The sequence below is a fragment of the Somniosus microcephalus genome, chromosome 13 (assembly GCF_052327205.1).
Source record: "Somniosus microcephalus isolate GS21.2 chromosome 13, FLI_Smic_1.0, whole genome shotgun sequence".
Taxonomy (NCBI): Eukaryota; Metazoa; Chordata; class Chondrichthyes; order Squaliformes; family Somniosidae; genus Somniosus; species Somniosus microcephalus.
In genome coordinates, this window is record NC_140999.1 from 127,862,494 (window position 1) to 127,879,420 (window position 16,927).

The window sequence follows — 16,927 nt, forward strand, 5'->3', positions numbered from 1 at the left end:
GCCAGTTGGTAGAACACTTAAAGTGCAGAGAGATGGTGAAGAGGCATTCTATTGATTAGAGTGAGCTGCAAGAAGATTCCAGTGTTGTAATGCTTCAATGCCCCATTGTCCAGTAGGCCGAATGAATGGAAAATGGAGGCGCTACCTTAGTTGGTCAATTTTCCTTTCATAAATTCTGAAATATTTGAGATTAAAAATTCTTCCACTATTGTAATTTGCCTCAACAGGATCTTTGTAGAATGATGTTTCCTGTTTTTTTTTACATTTTTATGACTACTTTTAGATATGTAATTAATACAGCACCAAATTTTCAGGTTTTTCTTGTTGGTAAATATCGGTTGGTTGAGGGGTAAGGTACTAACTAACACTAGTAAAAGTTATATCCATCGACAGAACAACTTACATTTATGTAATGCCTTTAACATAGCTGAACATCCTTACTCGCTTTACAGATGGTGGTTAGGAATGAATGCTCAACAGTGGATGAAGGCTGTGCCCCCCACCCCCACCCCCCCAGTGGGGGAGCAAGGGGAGGGAGAATAAATAGAAGACCAGAATTGAAGGAGCAAAGCACTTGGGAGAAGCTGTAGGGCTAGAGGAGCTTGCAGAGATAGAATAGGGCAAGACCATGGAAAGATTTACAGATGAGGACAGGGATATTAAATGTACTACGTTGAAGGATGGGGATCCAGCAGAGGTAAGCGAGGACAAAGGTGAAAGACAAAAGAGACTTGGTATTGGACGGGATACGAGCGGCGGAATGTTGGACAAGTTGAATTTTCTGAAAGGATTGGATGGGATGCCATCTATGAGGGCATTGGATTACTCGAGGCTGGAAGTGGCACCGGCATGTATAAGGGTTTCAATGGGATGGAGGTGGGCATTATTCTGCAGGTGAAAATAAGAAATCTTGCTGATAGATAGGACCTGGGGTTTAAAGCTCAGCTCAGGATCTTACATAATGCCAATATTACAAGCAGTCGAGTTCAGCCTGTGAAAATGTCCAGAAAAAATAATCAAATCAGCATCAGTGGAGTGAAGCTTGTGGTGGGGACAAAAGATGGTGGCTTTGGTTCTTTCAATGTTGAGCTGGAGGAAGTTGGGGCTAATTTAGAATTTGATGTCAGACAAGCACTCTGATAGAAAGGAGGCAATCGCGGGGTCAAGGGAAGTGGTGGAGAGGTAGAGTTGGGAGTCATTAGCAACAACCAAGAGAGTTTGGTTATAGTGGTTTTGAAAGGCAGAGGAATAATGCCTGAAGAAAGGGAACCATTGATGATGTCAGCTAGTATGGCGACTGCAATGTAGAGGGGGGGGGGGAAGAGCAATCACCTGCTCTCCCAAGCGATCCAGAAAGCAGGTGATGGATCTCATGCGCGAAACAAGACCTGTTTGTGTTTTATTCCCAGTTGACTCAAAAAGTTCAGATATAGCAGAATTGTGCATAGGTTCCTGAAGGTGGCAGGACATATTGAGAGAGTGGTTAGCAAAACATATGGGATCTTGGGCTTCATAAATAGAGGTATTGAGTACAAAAGTAGAGAAGTTATACTGAACCTTTATAAAGCACTGGTTAGGAACAACTGGAGTATTGCGTCCAGTTCTGGTCACCACACTTTAGGAAGGATGTGAAGGCCCTTGAGGGTGCAGAGGAGATTTACCAGAATGGTTCTGGGGATGGGGGATCTTAGCTACAAGGACAGGTTAGAGAAGCTGGATTTGTTTTCATTAGAGCAAAGGAGGTTGGGGGGTGATTTGATAGAGGTGTACAAGATTATGACGGGTTTGGATAGGCTGGACAGGGAAAGGTTGTTCCCACTAGTTGATGGTACAAGGACTAGGGGACACAGATTTAAGGTTTTGGGCAAGCGATACAGGGGGTGCGTGAAGAAAAACTTTTTTACGCAGCAAGTGGGGTGATGGCCTGGAATTCGCTGCCGACGGAAGTGGTGGAAGAGGAGACTGGATAGGCACTTGAGGGAAATAAACTTGCAGGGCTACGGGGATAGAGCTGGGGAATGGGACTGACTGGATTGCTCTACAGAGAGCGGGCACGAACTCGATGGGCCGAATGGCGGCCTCCTGTGCCGTTATGACTCCCTGAATTACTGTTGAGAAAGCATTTGTGCCACTAATGGAACTGTAGGTGGGGGGGGGGGGGGGAAAGACATTAGAATGATAACAAAGGCTCCTGAAAATTGAAGTGGCAGCACCATAAAAAATAAATTAAAAAAATACACTGCAAAGATGGCTTGAAAACTATTAACTGAATAATTTTACTATGCCCTTTAATTGTGTTTCCGTATACAGTCAATTCCCTGGCAACCTGGTTGTTGAGATCTGAAACGCACTACCTGACTCTGGTGGAATCTGATTCCATAGTAACTTTTAAAAGGCAATTGGACATGTACTTGAAGAGGACTCATTTGCAGGATTATGGGAAAAAAGCTGGGATGTGGGACTATATTGGACAGCACGTTCAAAGAGCCAGCACAGGCACAACAAGCCAAATGGTCTACTTGTATACAGAAATTAGATTTGAGTCAAATGAACCTGAAAGGTTGAAATTTCAGATTTGTTGCCTACGGTTCACCAAATTTTCAGGTGGAATTTGGCCATATATCTGCCCACTATGCGCTATATGAACATTTCTGGTCACCAAAGAAACAGCGGCAGGAAGTTCCTGCTGAAAGAGGCAGGAATCTCATCGCATTATAAATGGGGAGGGAGGATGTGCCGACATTTTGTTATGTATGCTATTTTGCAGGGTTTTTGCGTGTAGGAGGCCAAGTGCTCTTCTCACCCATTCAGGGATGGAATCATAAAATCTTACAGCAAAGAATTTTTACTTGATGTTCCACTTCTTTAACATCTGACATATTTGTCATATCAGCCTTATCTCAGTGATAGAACTCTAGTTTGAATCAGAAGCTCATCGGTTGAAGCTCCATTGCAGGAATTCAGCACATAATCTAGGCTTGCACTACAATGCAGTTCTGAAGGAATACTGCGCAGTCTTTCGGATAAGGCTCCGTCTGGCAGCCCAGGTAGATGTATAAGATCCCATGGCAGTATTTGAAGAAGAGCAAAAGAGTTCTCCCAGTGTCCAACAATCCCTCACACCACCAAAATCAGATTAACTGGTCATTTAGGTCATTGCTGTTTGTGGGACTACTGCACTGGCTACTGCACTGCGTTTGCCTACAAAACAAGTGACTGCACTTCAAAAGTAATTTTTTTTTTTAATTCATTCGTGGGATGTGGGTATCGCTGGAACAGCCAGCATTTATTACCCATCCCTAATTGCCCTTGACTTGGAGGGGAACTTGCAGGTGGTGATGTTTCCATGCGCCTGATGCAAAGCGCTTTGGAACTCCTGAAGCTGTGAAAGACGCTATACAAATGCAATTTTTTTCCTTTTCTTTATATATTGTAGTACACCTGCAGTTTCTAAATCTCTAGCCTTTCAGTATTTTTTTTAATTAAGAAACATCTTTGACCTTATATAAAATCTTGCCTGCTATAATTTAATGTTGGTCTAATTCTGATACGGTGAATAAAAATCTTCTCTAAAATCCTTTGTTTTTAGTTGTTCAAACGTCATAACCCCAGTACAAACGAGGAGCTTGAAATGATGGAGAACCTGTTTGATAGTCTTTGCTCGTGCCTGATGTTGAGCTCAAATAGGGATCGATTTCTGAAGGGGGAGGGACTGCAGCTCATGAACCTAATGCTCAGGTAAAGGCACTTTTTCATACTTCTCTCTGAAACCAAAATCTAGTATTTGGGCTATACAGAATTAATCTTTTTGAGTCTTTATACTTGCTGAGGTTTGAGCAGTGGTTCGGCTAGAACCATAAAACTAATGCAGATTGATCTTGGATCAGCTTATGTTTGGTTTGATCCAGACAGCATTACTAACTAATGCCAGAACCATGTATGAAACAAAATGTGGAACTGACTAAAATACCTGTTCATCATTGCTCATTTTTGTTTGGGTTTCGTTATTTGTTGCTGTTTTAGGCGAAAGCAAATTGGGCATGTGCATTTAGATGTTTGAAATTGTAATTATTTGAGAAATTGAATTGGTGTCTCAGGTTGTGTGTTGTGAAAATAAGACAAAATTGGACTGTCCATGACTTGGGCTCACTTTAGAGTTGACAAAGCTTCTTCATTTCCCTGGAAGTGTAGTGACAGACAGTTTAATCAGACTGCTGAAACCAAGGAATTGGTTTGAGGTTGAAAGAATAAATATTTCTAAAATCATTTGGGGACAGTGTAATCAATGCATTGATTTCCAAAAGGCTAATCTAACTAAATTAATGCATCTGCTATCAGTCAGGCATAGTCTCAGAGCTGGAATCGACTAACCAGTAGATTGAAGGCAATAAAGTAAATATTTCTAAAATTTGTCAAAACCAAAGAGGGTAATTTTCTGCCTTTCATTGATTTCTAAACCTAATCTTTATTTAATAACTACTTCTTATAAAATTCAGAATGCATGTCCATTTTGTTAAACTGAAAATAATCCAATACAAGAAATGAAATACTCAACCATTTATTTAAATACTAATGAATCTCTCATGGCCTTACTCCGGGATAGTCAGACAATATGGCCTAGAAATTCAGTTGTTCGCGCCAGCCGCTAGCACTTTAGGAGGAGGAGAAGTGGGGCGCTAAGCGGCTAGCGCCCGGCCTTACTCCGGGATAGTCAGACAATATGGCCTAGAAATTCAGTTGTTCGCGCCAGCCGCTAGCGCTTTAGGAGGAGGAGAAGTGGGGCGCTAAGCGGCTAGCGCCCGGGCGCGACGCGATCTGCGCCTCTCGCGAACTTCACTCAAGATTTAGCGGCGGCGCAAAACCGCAGCGCCCGCTCAGCTGCACGTGCAGATCCTGACGTCATTTCATGGTGCAAAGCCCTTGGTGCGCCCCGATCTGGAACTTCAGTGGCGCCCCCCTTCTGTGCGCCTGGCGCCCCCAGCGACTGGTAGAAGGGAACGGTTCCCAGTCGCTGCGGGGGGTGCTATTTAAAGGGGACTCCTCCTGCATTATAAGTGGCAGCCATTTTGTGCCAATCCTTCTGTGTGAGAGACAGATACTTGGAGAGAGACAAAGGGAGAGAGCTTTCTGCTTTGACTCAGCGCTCGCACAGGTACTTCTGGCTTCAGGCCAGAGCTTTGCACTTGGATTTAACTTTCAGTGCCATAGCCTTGAGCCGCCACATATAATGGGGGCTGCAATGGGTGGAAACGTTGACTTTCTGCATTGCATTCAAAGGGCTCAGAGACGCCGTGAGAGAGTGCCAGTCATGGCCAGACGGAGAAGGGCCAACAGGCGTCGGCACAGGAGGCCTTACCCACCCAGGGTATACCGCCAGCAGTTCTCGTATCTGAACATGTCTGAGGAGCAGCGTGTTCGGAGGCTGCGATTCAGAAGGGAAGTGGTCACTGAGATCTGCCACCTGCTTCGCAGAGATCTGCAGCCACAGCTGAGGAGCAGGACGTCTCTGGCGGTGGCAGTGAAGGTGACGGTGGCTCTCAACTTCTATGCCACCGGCTCCTTCCAATCCGCTACTGGGGACATTGCCAACATCTCCCAGTTCGCGGTACATTGCTGCATCCGCCAGGTGACCAATGCCCTCTTCAGAAGGAGACGTCAGTACATCTCCTTCCCCATGACCCTGGACAAGCAGCAAGAGCGTGCAATGGGATTTGGAACAATATCGGGCTTCCCCATGGTCCAGGGTGCCATTGACTGCACGCATGTGGCTTTGCGGGCACCTCTAGAGAATGCCGAGGATTACCGCAACTGGAAGGGCTACCATTCGCTCAACATCCAGTTGGTGTGTGACCACAGGCAGCTCATACTAGCTGTCAATGCCCGCTTTCCAGGCAGCAGCCACGATGCCTTCATCCTGCACCAGACTTCTGTGGCAGACATTTTCAAAGCCCAGGCTCACCCAGGAGGATGGCTTCTCGAGGACAAGGGCTATCCTTTGAGCACCTGGCTGATGACCCCGCTCTGTGCGCCCAGCACCCCTGCTGAAGAGTGATACAATGACAGCCATTAAGCTACCAGGAACATCATTGAGCACACAATCGGCGTGCTCAAGCAACAGTTCCGCTGTCTGGACCATTCCGGAGGAGCCCTACAGTACTCGCCTGAGCGAGTCTCCCATTTCGTTGTAGTGTGCTGCATGCTGCACAACCTGGCTATCCTCAGGACTCAGCCACTGCCAGCAGACGTTGGAGGACCACCAGAGGAGGAGGAGGAGCACCAAGACGGGAAGGAGGCACAAACTGCAAGGGCCGTCCGTCGGCGGTTTCTTGCAACTCGGTTCTAGGCCCCCTCTCAGGGAATGGCTTGTGCCAATGAAAGAACATGAATGGAGCCGCTCTGCAAACCCTCAGTCAGTCAAGGCAACAAATAGTTCATAGTGCAAACATGGACAATGTGAATAAAGAACATTTTTTATTGTGCAAACTCTGTGCCCTTCCTGCATGACAAACTAATTAAGATAAATCCCCCAAAAAACAGTCAGAGACATAACTGGCTCTCTCAACCTTGAGAAAATGAAAAAAAGTTAAACAAAAATGACCATGATCCTCGGCCTTCATATAAAAAACAAACACAACAGTCTCGGCCTTCATATATTTTTTAAAAAAAAACATTCTCTGCCTTCATATATAAACACAACATTTGGCCACACCTACTTTTTCCCCTGCGAGGGTGATCCGCCTCGCTTCCGCGAGTGGCCCCTTCCCGCCCTGCAGCAGCTCCTCAATGGGACCCCAGTGGCTGCAGCAAGGCTGGGGGAAGGCTGCCGAGGGTCAGATGGTGAGACGGCAGATGCCCTTGGGGGACGGCCTGGGCCTGGAGGGCCCGGCTGCTGACTGCTCCAACTCTGCTTGGGCGGCAGCAGTCTGTCCTATGGGTGGTGGCAGCTGCAGTGGAGGAGTGACAGTGTTGGCTGCAGGAATGCTGCCAACCTGACAGAGCACAGGCACTCCCTGGTCGGCTGATACACTGGCACTCGCACGGGCCAGCACTGCAGCATGCGCAGCAATCTGCTGAAGCACAGACTGCTGGGCTGCTGCGGCGTGGCGAAGGCCCCAGCAATGCCTGGCCGATCCAGCGAGGGTGGCAGCAGTTAGTGCCCGTGTGGCCCTGGTCTGCGTCTACATCAGACCAGCCAGTGAATGCACAGCACGACTGAGCACTTGGCTGGAAGCCGCCTGTGATGCAGCGAAGTCCTGCTGACTCCTAGCCTGTGCTGCCGCGAAGTCCTGCAGACTCATGGCCTGTGCTGCCCCGAATTCCTGAACACTCCTTGCCAGTGACTCTATGGAGTCAGGCATCCTTGCCACTGCAGCCATGAGCTCAGTGTGCCTGCGCTCAGCCTGGGCGCCCATTTCACCAAGGAGCCGCACCTCCTCTGCGCTCACCGTAGCAGGACTGGAGGCCGCACTCACCCTCCGGGGAGAAGGCCGCCGAGCTGCCCCAACCCTCCCGCATTGCTGCAGCCCGCTGGGCCCCGGAGCTTCACTCTTTCTCCCCTCCCCCTCCCTCCCCCTCCCCCTCCCCCTCCCTCCCTCCCTGCCTGCTCCCCTCCAGGGAAGACGTGTCCCCATCATGGCCATGGGCTGCCTCGGCTGAGGGTGGCACTGATGGGCCGGCTTCCTCTTCCTCGAATTCAGAATCACTCACAGTGGCAGCTTGAGGGCCCACCTCCTCACCTGGTGAATCAGCATCTGAAAGCAGGGAGGCACAAGAGTTGCTTTAGAGTGAGGACAGGGCGGCAGCGAGGGAGGCATGAGTGCTGCTATGCACTGCATTGGTTCGATAGTGACAAAGGATGCTGGTGTGAGGCACAAGTGGAAAGAGAGAGAGAGGGGTCAGAAAGGTGATGACCTTACCATTGCTGTCCAGAACAGGGTCGGCATCTCCACTGGCGACGGGGCCAATCAGCCGGCCTGCCATAATGCGCTCCACTCGCTGCTCCAGGTCGCGGAGCTCTTTCAGGTCAGGACGGCCTCCCCTGGTCCGTAGCTGCTGCCTGCGATTGTGGGCCAGCTTGCCCTGCAAGAGAAAGGACGGCCTCTGATGTAACAAAAGAGTCTCACACATCAAGGAACTTTAAAGTAAGCTTTAAGCAACTTATAATTAAACTATATACAAGAGCGGTCTTCACCATGCCTCTAGGTGAAGCCCTTTTACCATACTGAGCAGTACAGTATTTATACTAGTCCAAACACAGGAAGTGACGTATGCACAAAGTTCACAGTTCACAGGAAGTGATGTGCACATAACTTCCCGGAAGTTATTATTATTATCACAGCCTCTAAGTACAGTGTCAAGCCCTGATCTTGCCTGCACTGCCTCCCATGGTGGAATAGCCCTGACAGTGGCAAGCCCTCATCTTGCCTGCACTGCCTCTCATGGTGGAATAGCCCTGACAGTGTGTAAAGTGCTGAATGTGCAAGTGATTTTCATGAGAGTCCCATAGCTGTTGGATGAGGGCTGGGCATTGGGGCTTTCAGGTCCCTTTGGCCAGAAACTGAGGTGCACATGCAGGGATGAAGAGGATAGTGGAAAGGGTACTCACCCTGACAACCCGAGTGAGGTCGTTGAACTTTTTTCTGCATTGCACTGGAGTCCTGGCAACCATGCTGTTGGTGGTCACCCTGTTTGCCACCTCCCTCCAGGCTTTTCGATACTCGCTGGGCAGCGGCCTCCTCCCACTGTCAGGGAAGAGGACAGGTCGCCTGCGCTCCACTGCGCCAACCAGTAGCTTCAGGGCACCCTCGCTGAAGCGCTGCGCTCGCTCCCTAGCCTTCTCCATTGTCCTGGGCGTTGAACTGTTGAAGCAGCAATGGTCAGGCCTTGCTTCAGGGCTGCAGTGTGCAGGGCGTGGCAGCCAAACAAATCGAGCCTCCCCCTTTAAGAGCTGACCGGTGCCAGCGCGTCTGCCTTCAATCAGCAACTCGCCGCACCTGCGCTGCACCCGCCCTCGGTGTTAGCGCCTCGGCTCGCCAGCTCAGCGCTTTATGATAGTCATGCACTGCCTGCTTTAGCGCAGCAGCAACCTCTTGGGGTGATGCAACTCAATTTCGGCGAAGGTGGCGCAAAGTTGCGCCGGTCGCTAAATTTAGTGAACGCCCCAAACGTGGCGATACTGAATTTCTGGGCCCATGTCTTTCAGTTGTGTTTGATGTAATGGGCTGAGAGTTACAATGCCACCTCTGTGGCAAACAAAATAACAGACGTTCGTCATTATTGTTACTGCATTACCCATTGATTTTAGTATACTGGGAACGTTAGTGTTATCAACTCAAGGATTTTAATATATTACAGATTTGTGACACCATTTAATGATCCTACGGTGTTTTTAATTAGATTTTTGTGTAAACATGGATTACCTGTACAGTTTTATTTATAGAGATTATGAACCCACATACATTGTTGCTGTTTTCATGACTAATAATTTAACAAATGAATAATTCAAATCAAATCAAATCAACTTTTATTGTCATTGTTAGTGCACAAGTGCAATACAACGAAATGTAGGCTTGCGGCTCCCGAGAGTGTACATTTGGGTTAAGACATTTAAACATTCAACATACATTTGGCTTGTAGTATATTAACATAAATATGACCATAATAAAGTGCATTGGCAGATGTGCAGGCTTAGAGTTTATTTGTGGAGTTCAGTAGGATGACAGCCCTGGGAAAGAAGCTGTTCCTAAATCTGGTCGTACGGGTGCAAATGCATCTGTAGCGTCTCCCAGATGGTAGGAGGGCGAACAGACTGTGGCTGGGGTGGGTCGGGTCTTTGATGATGGACCGTGACCTCCGTAGACAGCGTTTCTGGTATATGTGCTCTATGGTCGGTAGCCGGGTGCCGGTAATGCGTTGGGCCGTTTTGACTACCCGCTGCAGGGCTTTCCGGTCATAGTAGCTACAGCTGCCATACCATACTGTGATACAGTTTGTCAGGATGCTCTCTATAGTGCAGCGGTAAAAGTTAGAGAGGATCAGGGGTGACAGATAACATCCCTTCAGCCTCCTTAAGAAATATAGGCGCTGCTGGGCCTTCTTCACCAGAGAGGAGGTGTTGAGGGACCAGGAGAGGTCTTCCGTGATGTGGACTCCGAGGAACTTAAAGCTGTCCACCCTTTCCACCACAGCCCCATTGATGTGGATGGGGGTGTGACTTCTGCCTTTGGACTTCCTGAAGTCCACAATGATTTCTTTTGTTTTCTTGTTGTTAAGGGCCAGGTTGTTATCGGCGCACCACTTCACGAGATGCTGGACCTCCTTCCTGTAGGCTGACTCATCGTTGTTGGTGATCTGGCCTACTACCGTGGTGTCATCCGCAAACTTGATGATGGTGTTGGAACCATTAACAGCCACACAGTCGTGGGTGAAGAGGGAGTAGAGGAGGGGGCTCAGCACACATCCTTGTGGGGCCCCCGTGTTCAGGGTCGGGGGGGGGAGGTGTGTTTACCTAATTTGACAGACTGGGGTCTGTTAGGAAGTCCAGGGTCCAGTTGCAGAGGGAAGTGTTCAGGCCAAGAGTTTGGAGTTTGGTGGCCAGCTTGTTGGGGACGATAGTGTTGAATGCTGAGCTGTAGTCTATAAACAGCATTCTGATGTAGGTCTCCTTACCATCTAGGTGATTCAGTGCCGAGTGTAGAGCAGTTGTGATTGCATCCTCCGTTGATCTGTTTGCACGATAGGCAAACTGGTGTTGGTCAAGGGAGGCAGGAACACTGGCTTAGCACAGAAATGCTAATTCCTGTAGCATTTTGCTTCAACAAAATTAGGACAGCTGAAGAAACGCCCAGATCTAGCGTATTATGTGTGCAAGACAGTGATTAGAACAGATATTGTCAAATTTTCATTGTGGTCTACCTATTTGCAACTTGCAGATAGTAGCTATTGATAAGAGACTTATGCAGATTATAAAAACAGAAAATACTGGAAATACTCAGCTGGTCAGGCAGCATCTGTGGAGCGAGAAACAAAGCTAACGTTTCAGTTCGATGACCTTCCGCCAGACTCAGTTCTGACACAAGGTCATCGAACTGAAGCGTTAACTCTGTTTCTCTCTCTACAGATGCTGCCTGACCCGCTGAGTATTTCCAGCATTTTCTGTTTTTATTTCAGATTTCCAGCATCCACAGTATTTTACTTATGCAAATTATATTTGCCTCTTTTGATAGGATTTTTTATAGTGCAGAGCATTCATTCATCTCTCCATGAAGAGTAATTTATCACTTCAATAGGTATCTTAAAAACTTGTGGGATGAATCTTTTGCACTCTATAGGTGCAAGATATCCTTACTGCGGATTTCTACGTTCCGCACCCAGAGATGATAAACAATCCAAACCAGGGGTAGCACAGATTAAATGAAGGGTCAAGTTCCATAACAATGTGCTTCAACTACATCCTCCAAAAAGCTTCATCTACATCCTCCTCTTCCTGTCCTAGTGTGATGTTTCGATTTCTCATGCCACGTTTTCTTAGTCTTGCTGCCAATCTTATAAAATTATATTGCATTTTGTGTGATTTATATTCATGCGCATTGGAAATAGGATTGAGACTTCTCACGCTCATTTCACTTGAGTTGTGCTGTCATCAGAGAGAAAATGTTCAACCCATCTGTCTGGGTTGTATCCTAACACAAATTGCAGAGATGAAAGGACATCTTTCTGACCCATTAGTTCATCTGGTTTCTTTATGTTTAAAATACTTCTAGATTTTAAATACACTTGGTAAATTACTCCTTACCATCAGATTCTTTCAGAATATGGATCCTAAGATTAGAACCACATTAATAATCTCCCATTTACCTATGCCCTATGTATGAAACTAAAATTTGACAATCTTCCACCCATTTCTTTCTTTGCATTCATGCTGCTCCTTTGTGTGACGGAAAACCAAGTTTTTCCTGAGGCAGCACTATGTCCTGACCATTTTTGTTGGTGAGGAGACTTGGGAACTATTTTCATTAAAGTACAGGTTGAGCGTCCTGAATCCGACAACCTCGGAACCGAGGCCGAGCCGGATTTCGTGTTTTTCCAGACTTCGGAACATGTTTCTGATGTCCGAAGTCCAGAAATATCGCAGCCTGGGCTCGGGCGTTTCCAGACTTCGGACATCAGAAACACGTTCCGAGTCCGGAAATGCCTGGGCCCAGGTTGCGGTTTGACAGGGTGTCTGGATTCCGGAACATTTTACGGATTCCGGACCACCCTGCCACCAATCATTCCGGAGTCCAGAACATTCCGGATTTTGGACGCTCAACCTGTATTATATTTATCGCAGGTTTCCGTGTTCCAAATCTGAAGGGAAAGACCTATCTCTAAATCTACAGATGCCTCTGCTATCTTCTATTGCAAAACTTTACATCACATGAATGTTTTTGGACATTTCTAAGAAAAATGAAACACTAATAGTGTGTAATGTCTGAGACTGGGCATGCTTCTTGTATTTAATCTCAAAATTCAAATGGCAACTTTTGTCTAAGCCAGGGTTGATCAGTAACTATTTTGTTGAGGACTACAATCCCAGTATACATCTGTAATATATTCCCTCTCTCCTACACTGAAGGAAACCTGTTTCAAGTGCATCAGCCCAACATTTCCTCCCAAGACTCCTCGGTAGTCTCCTCAGTCTCTCTTCATACGATTCAGTCATTCTCCTCTAACTTTGATGGGATGTGAATATTTGACAGGCTGGTTGCATTTTATTTGTCTTTGCTGTCAACTCGTCAAAAGGCATTTTTATTCTGGAAGATGGCAGACATGTAGTTGTCTCCCTGTTTAAATGGTTCAAAAACAATGTGGGTCTACAAATCTTTGAAGAAGGGTCTCCAACCTGAAATGTTAACTCTGTTTCTCTCTCCGCGGATGCTGCCTGGCCTGCTGAGTGTTTCCAGCATTTTCTGTTGTTATTTCAGATTTCCAGCATCCACAGTATTTTGCTATTCTACAAATCTCTGTTTGGTGTAAGGCTGCCTGTTTCAGTAAACACAGTGAGATAGTCCTGGGTGTTAACACTTTAGGTCTCTATTATACAGCAGAGCCAGGCACATTTGCAATGTCCACTTTCTGAAGATGCAAAATCGGGAGAGTGGCATACAGAAGTCACTCTGCCAAAGGGAATCTCTTAATCTGATGCAAAAATGCCTAATTTCTGATCTCTCCGGAATCTAAAACTATTTCTATTTGATATAAACTGCAAACATTAATAATTACAGGTAGATTATCCTTTATCCGAACTTCCGAAAACCTCTAAAAACCGAAAGTTTTTTCGTTCAGCGTAAGCCGTGCGCACGACATGACCAGAGTGGCGCTCGACTTACGCTGAGCAGGGCAGAGGGTCACAGAGTTCCCTCCTGGGTAGGAGATTGCAGGCCGAGCCGGGCAGTGTGAAGGAGGTACCGGGAGAGTGAACCCAACAATACAGCGGCCGGTCCGATAGCTGCAGCGGCCCGTCCGATATTCTTTTCTCCCCCCCCCACCCGACCTGATTTGCGGGCCAGCTTAGTAGGAGTCAGCAGATATCCGGCTTTCCAGAGAAGCAGGAAGGGGAATGAGACACGGAACAGTCGCAAGAGGTAGCCTGAACTTTTAAAATTTATATTAAATACAAATTTCCCAGTCTTATAATAATACCTTCTGAAATCCGAAAACCAAAACTCAGCTGGTCCCAAGGCTTTCGGATAAGGGATAGTGTACCTGTACTACTTTGCGGGGAAAAAGAAAGAACTGCATTTATATAGCGCTTTTCACAACCTTGGGATGTCCAAAGCGCTTTACAGCTAATGAAGTAATCCTGAAGTCTAGTCACTGTTGTAACATAGGGAAATGCGGCAGCCAATTTGCTCACAGATAGGTCCCACAAACAGCAATGAAATAATAACCAGATAATCTGTTTTCAAAGATGTTAGTTGAGCGATAAATATTGGCCAGGACACTGGGAGAACTCCACTGCTCTTCTTTGGAATAGTGCCATGGGATCTTTAAAGGGCAGATGGAGCGTCTAAGAAAGGATGATGTACTAACATTCAGAACGATCTGTGATGCAAGCAGTTCCACTCTATGGGGAAGGACTTGAGTTGAACTTTGGTGCTTACCTATGAACAGGGAAAAAATTAGAGGGAGAACTCATCTACTATTGAGTGCCAATTATGGAGGCTTGAAAGCAGGACCGCTGCCGCCTTTACATCAGGATGTATTTTATTCAAAAGGAATTGGGATTAGAAGATAATCTCTTAAAAAGAAAACCTTGATGCTCGACAGAAAGTGTTTCTCTGTGTGGTGAAGGTTGCTGATTTTCAGCCTTTTCATATCCCAAAATATCCAAATACCCATATCTTATGTTTACTGCTTCCTTCTTTATGCTATACATGGGTGAACCATGAACTCATCAGTAATACCGTGAAGCCTGCCACTGGTGAGCCACTTCCTTTATACACCTAATGACCAGTTCACCTGCTGCTTTTTTGGGATGCTCTGTAGCTGATTCGATTTTTCTCATAATTAATTTTGCCTTTAGTTTTAGAACCAAGTAGGACCACACATCAAATTGAAAGGCTGGCTGGTAGGTTCTGACCTTCCACTTCTGCCATTCCCTCTTCAAATCCCACAGGCAGTGTAAAAACATAGCAAAGATTTTTCAAGGTTTTTTTTTAAAAAAAGCTAATTTAAAGGCTTATTTATATTTAAATTGTTGTGACATGAGTAAATCTTGAGTCCTACACCGAAATAAACAGATGAGTAACTGCAATTTATTACAGAAAATAACCTCATTAAGTGAAAACCTACTTAAATTATTGAGATGATTCCTCTGATTCAGATTTACATCCACAAATGTTTTGTGTTTCCTATGGGGACTGCAGTGGTAATTCTGCACCATTATGAAAGATGAGGTCTGAATCTTGGAATTATTTTGAAAGAATATATACGGTTAGTAAAGAAATGATCTCCATATTCATAAAGTTTTAGTTAGGATATGTAGCAAGTTTTAAAATTTTACAGCAATATTTTTAAACATTGCATGTGATGCAGTGAAGCGTTCACTTGTTTTAATCCATCCTGTATAATTTATGTTTTATAGAGAAAAGAAAATGTCACGAGCCAGTGCTCTAAAGGTGTTGGATCATGCTGTAATTGGTCCTGAAGGGTCTGATAACTGCCACAAATTTGTGGACATCCTTGGACTAAGGACAATATTCCCTCTTTTCATGAAAACGCCAAAGAAAATGAAAAAGGCTGGAATGACAGAAAAAGAACATGAAGGTGAGCTGTGAGGTCCGATCCCTTAACCTTCCAAAAGCTCTAGTCAAATTTTTGTGCAAAATAAAATGAGTAAAGGATAATCCCAGAGTAGTTACCCACTGACATTAATCACTGTTGCGCAGGTCTAGCTTCTTTTCATACAAGCACCATTTAGAATATTCCCAAATAAATTGCATTAAAAAATGTCCTTGCCTTTCTTTCCCTTTCCTGCACCACAAAAACTGACTTTTTGAATCATACCTTGGAATATTCATGAAGGATGTTTGAAATTGAAAATCGGGAGAAAGTTTTGCTTTTAGGCCAGCTTTGAGTTAGCTTTTGGGTTTATTATTTTAAATTCAGCACATGTGTTCAATGTTCTGGTGTGCTCCTGCCTGTTAAAATGCGAGCGAGTATCGGTACAGTGTAATGTTCTGGTATGTTTTATAGGTTCTGGTATGTTTTATAGGCTCTGTATTGCTGTCATGCAGGTAGCAGATAAATCTGTATTCTTGAAGAGTTGGCTTGAAAAGTTGAGACAAATCGAATTAGAATTTGTTAAACATAGCTAAAAATCGACCAGACCTTTCCCATAGGATAGGATAAAGAAATAAATGTTTTCAAATAATCCTCTTCTGGTTTTATCAGGCTATAGTTCTTCTCTATCTCGATTTCTATTTCCTCTTTTTAGTTGGGGAAGGCGAGAAGAAGCAGGACGTTGAGGCTGCAGTTACACAAATTCAGATCGGAGACCAGTTCATGTTAAATATGCAGTAGTCACATAGATCGGAGTTTGACTGTCAGTCAGATTTCTTGAATTTTTCAGCAGTTTTGAAGCTGGTTCCAGGCCTTATAATGATGCTTGCACAAATCAAAAACGAGGATTGAAGGTGAAAATAGGAACATAAGGGGCTATAAGCATCATAGAAGTAGAACTTTACAGCACAGAAGGAAGCCATTTAGCCCATTAAGTATATGCCAGCTTTTTGCTAGAGCAATCCAAAACTAATCCTACTACCCTGTTCCCTCCCCATAGAAGAACAAATGTACATCTGCATAACTGCCTTTCACGACCTCCGTATGTCCCAAGCACTTCACAGCCAATGAATTACTTTTGAAGTCACTGTTATGTAGGTGCACATGACAAACAATTTAAGAACAGCACGGCTACACAAAAACCAATGAGCTAGATGAATCGATCATCTATTTTAGTGGTATTGGTTGAGGAATAAATGTTGGTCAGGACACCGGGAGAACTCTCATGCTCTTTGAATAGTGCCATGGGATCTTTTATGTCAACCTGTGCAGGCAGAGTCTCAGTTTAATATCTCATCCAAAAGACAGCACCTCAACTGTGCAGTGCTCCCTCAGTACTGCACTGAAATGTCAGCATAGATTGTTTGCTCAAGTGTGCTGATAGTATTTTCACATTATTTATTTTAGCTAAGCCTCTGCATCTATTCCAATGGCTTTATTAATCCTGCTTTTCCCCTCTAGTTTCAAACCTAGGCCTAGAAATTCAGTTGGCTTTGCGCCCAGTTTTCGCCCAAAGAGGGCTTTTGCGCCAATAGAGGAGTTCGCGCTGATATTCAACGCTGCGGTAATGGCGGCGGTAGCCGGTAGCGCTGCGCCGGCACCG

At 45.6% G+C, this 16,927-nt stretch overlaps 1 protein-coding gene across 1 annotated transcript in view; it reads left to right on the forward strand.

The window, feature by feature from the left end:
- The window catches only part of ctnnbl1 (catenin, beta like 1), a 222,672-nt gene that overhangs the window by 91,800 nt on the left and 113,945 nt on the right, over positions 1 to 16,927 (forward strand). The window contains exons 6-7 of the mRNA XM_086004285.1: positions 3,590 to 3,738; positions 15,128 to 15,309. Coding sequence (XP_085860411.1) covers positions 3,590 to 3,738; positions 15,128 to 15,309 — 331 coding nt within the window. The remainder of the gene's footprint in view (positions 1 to 3,589; positions 3,739 to 15,127; positions 15,310 to 16,927) is intronic.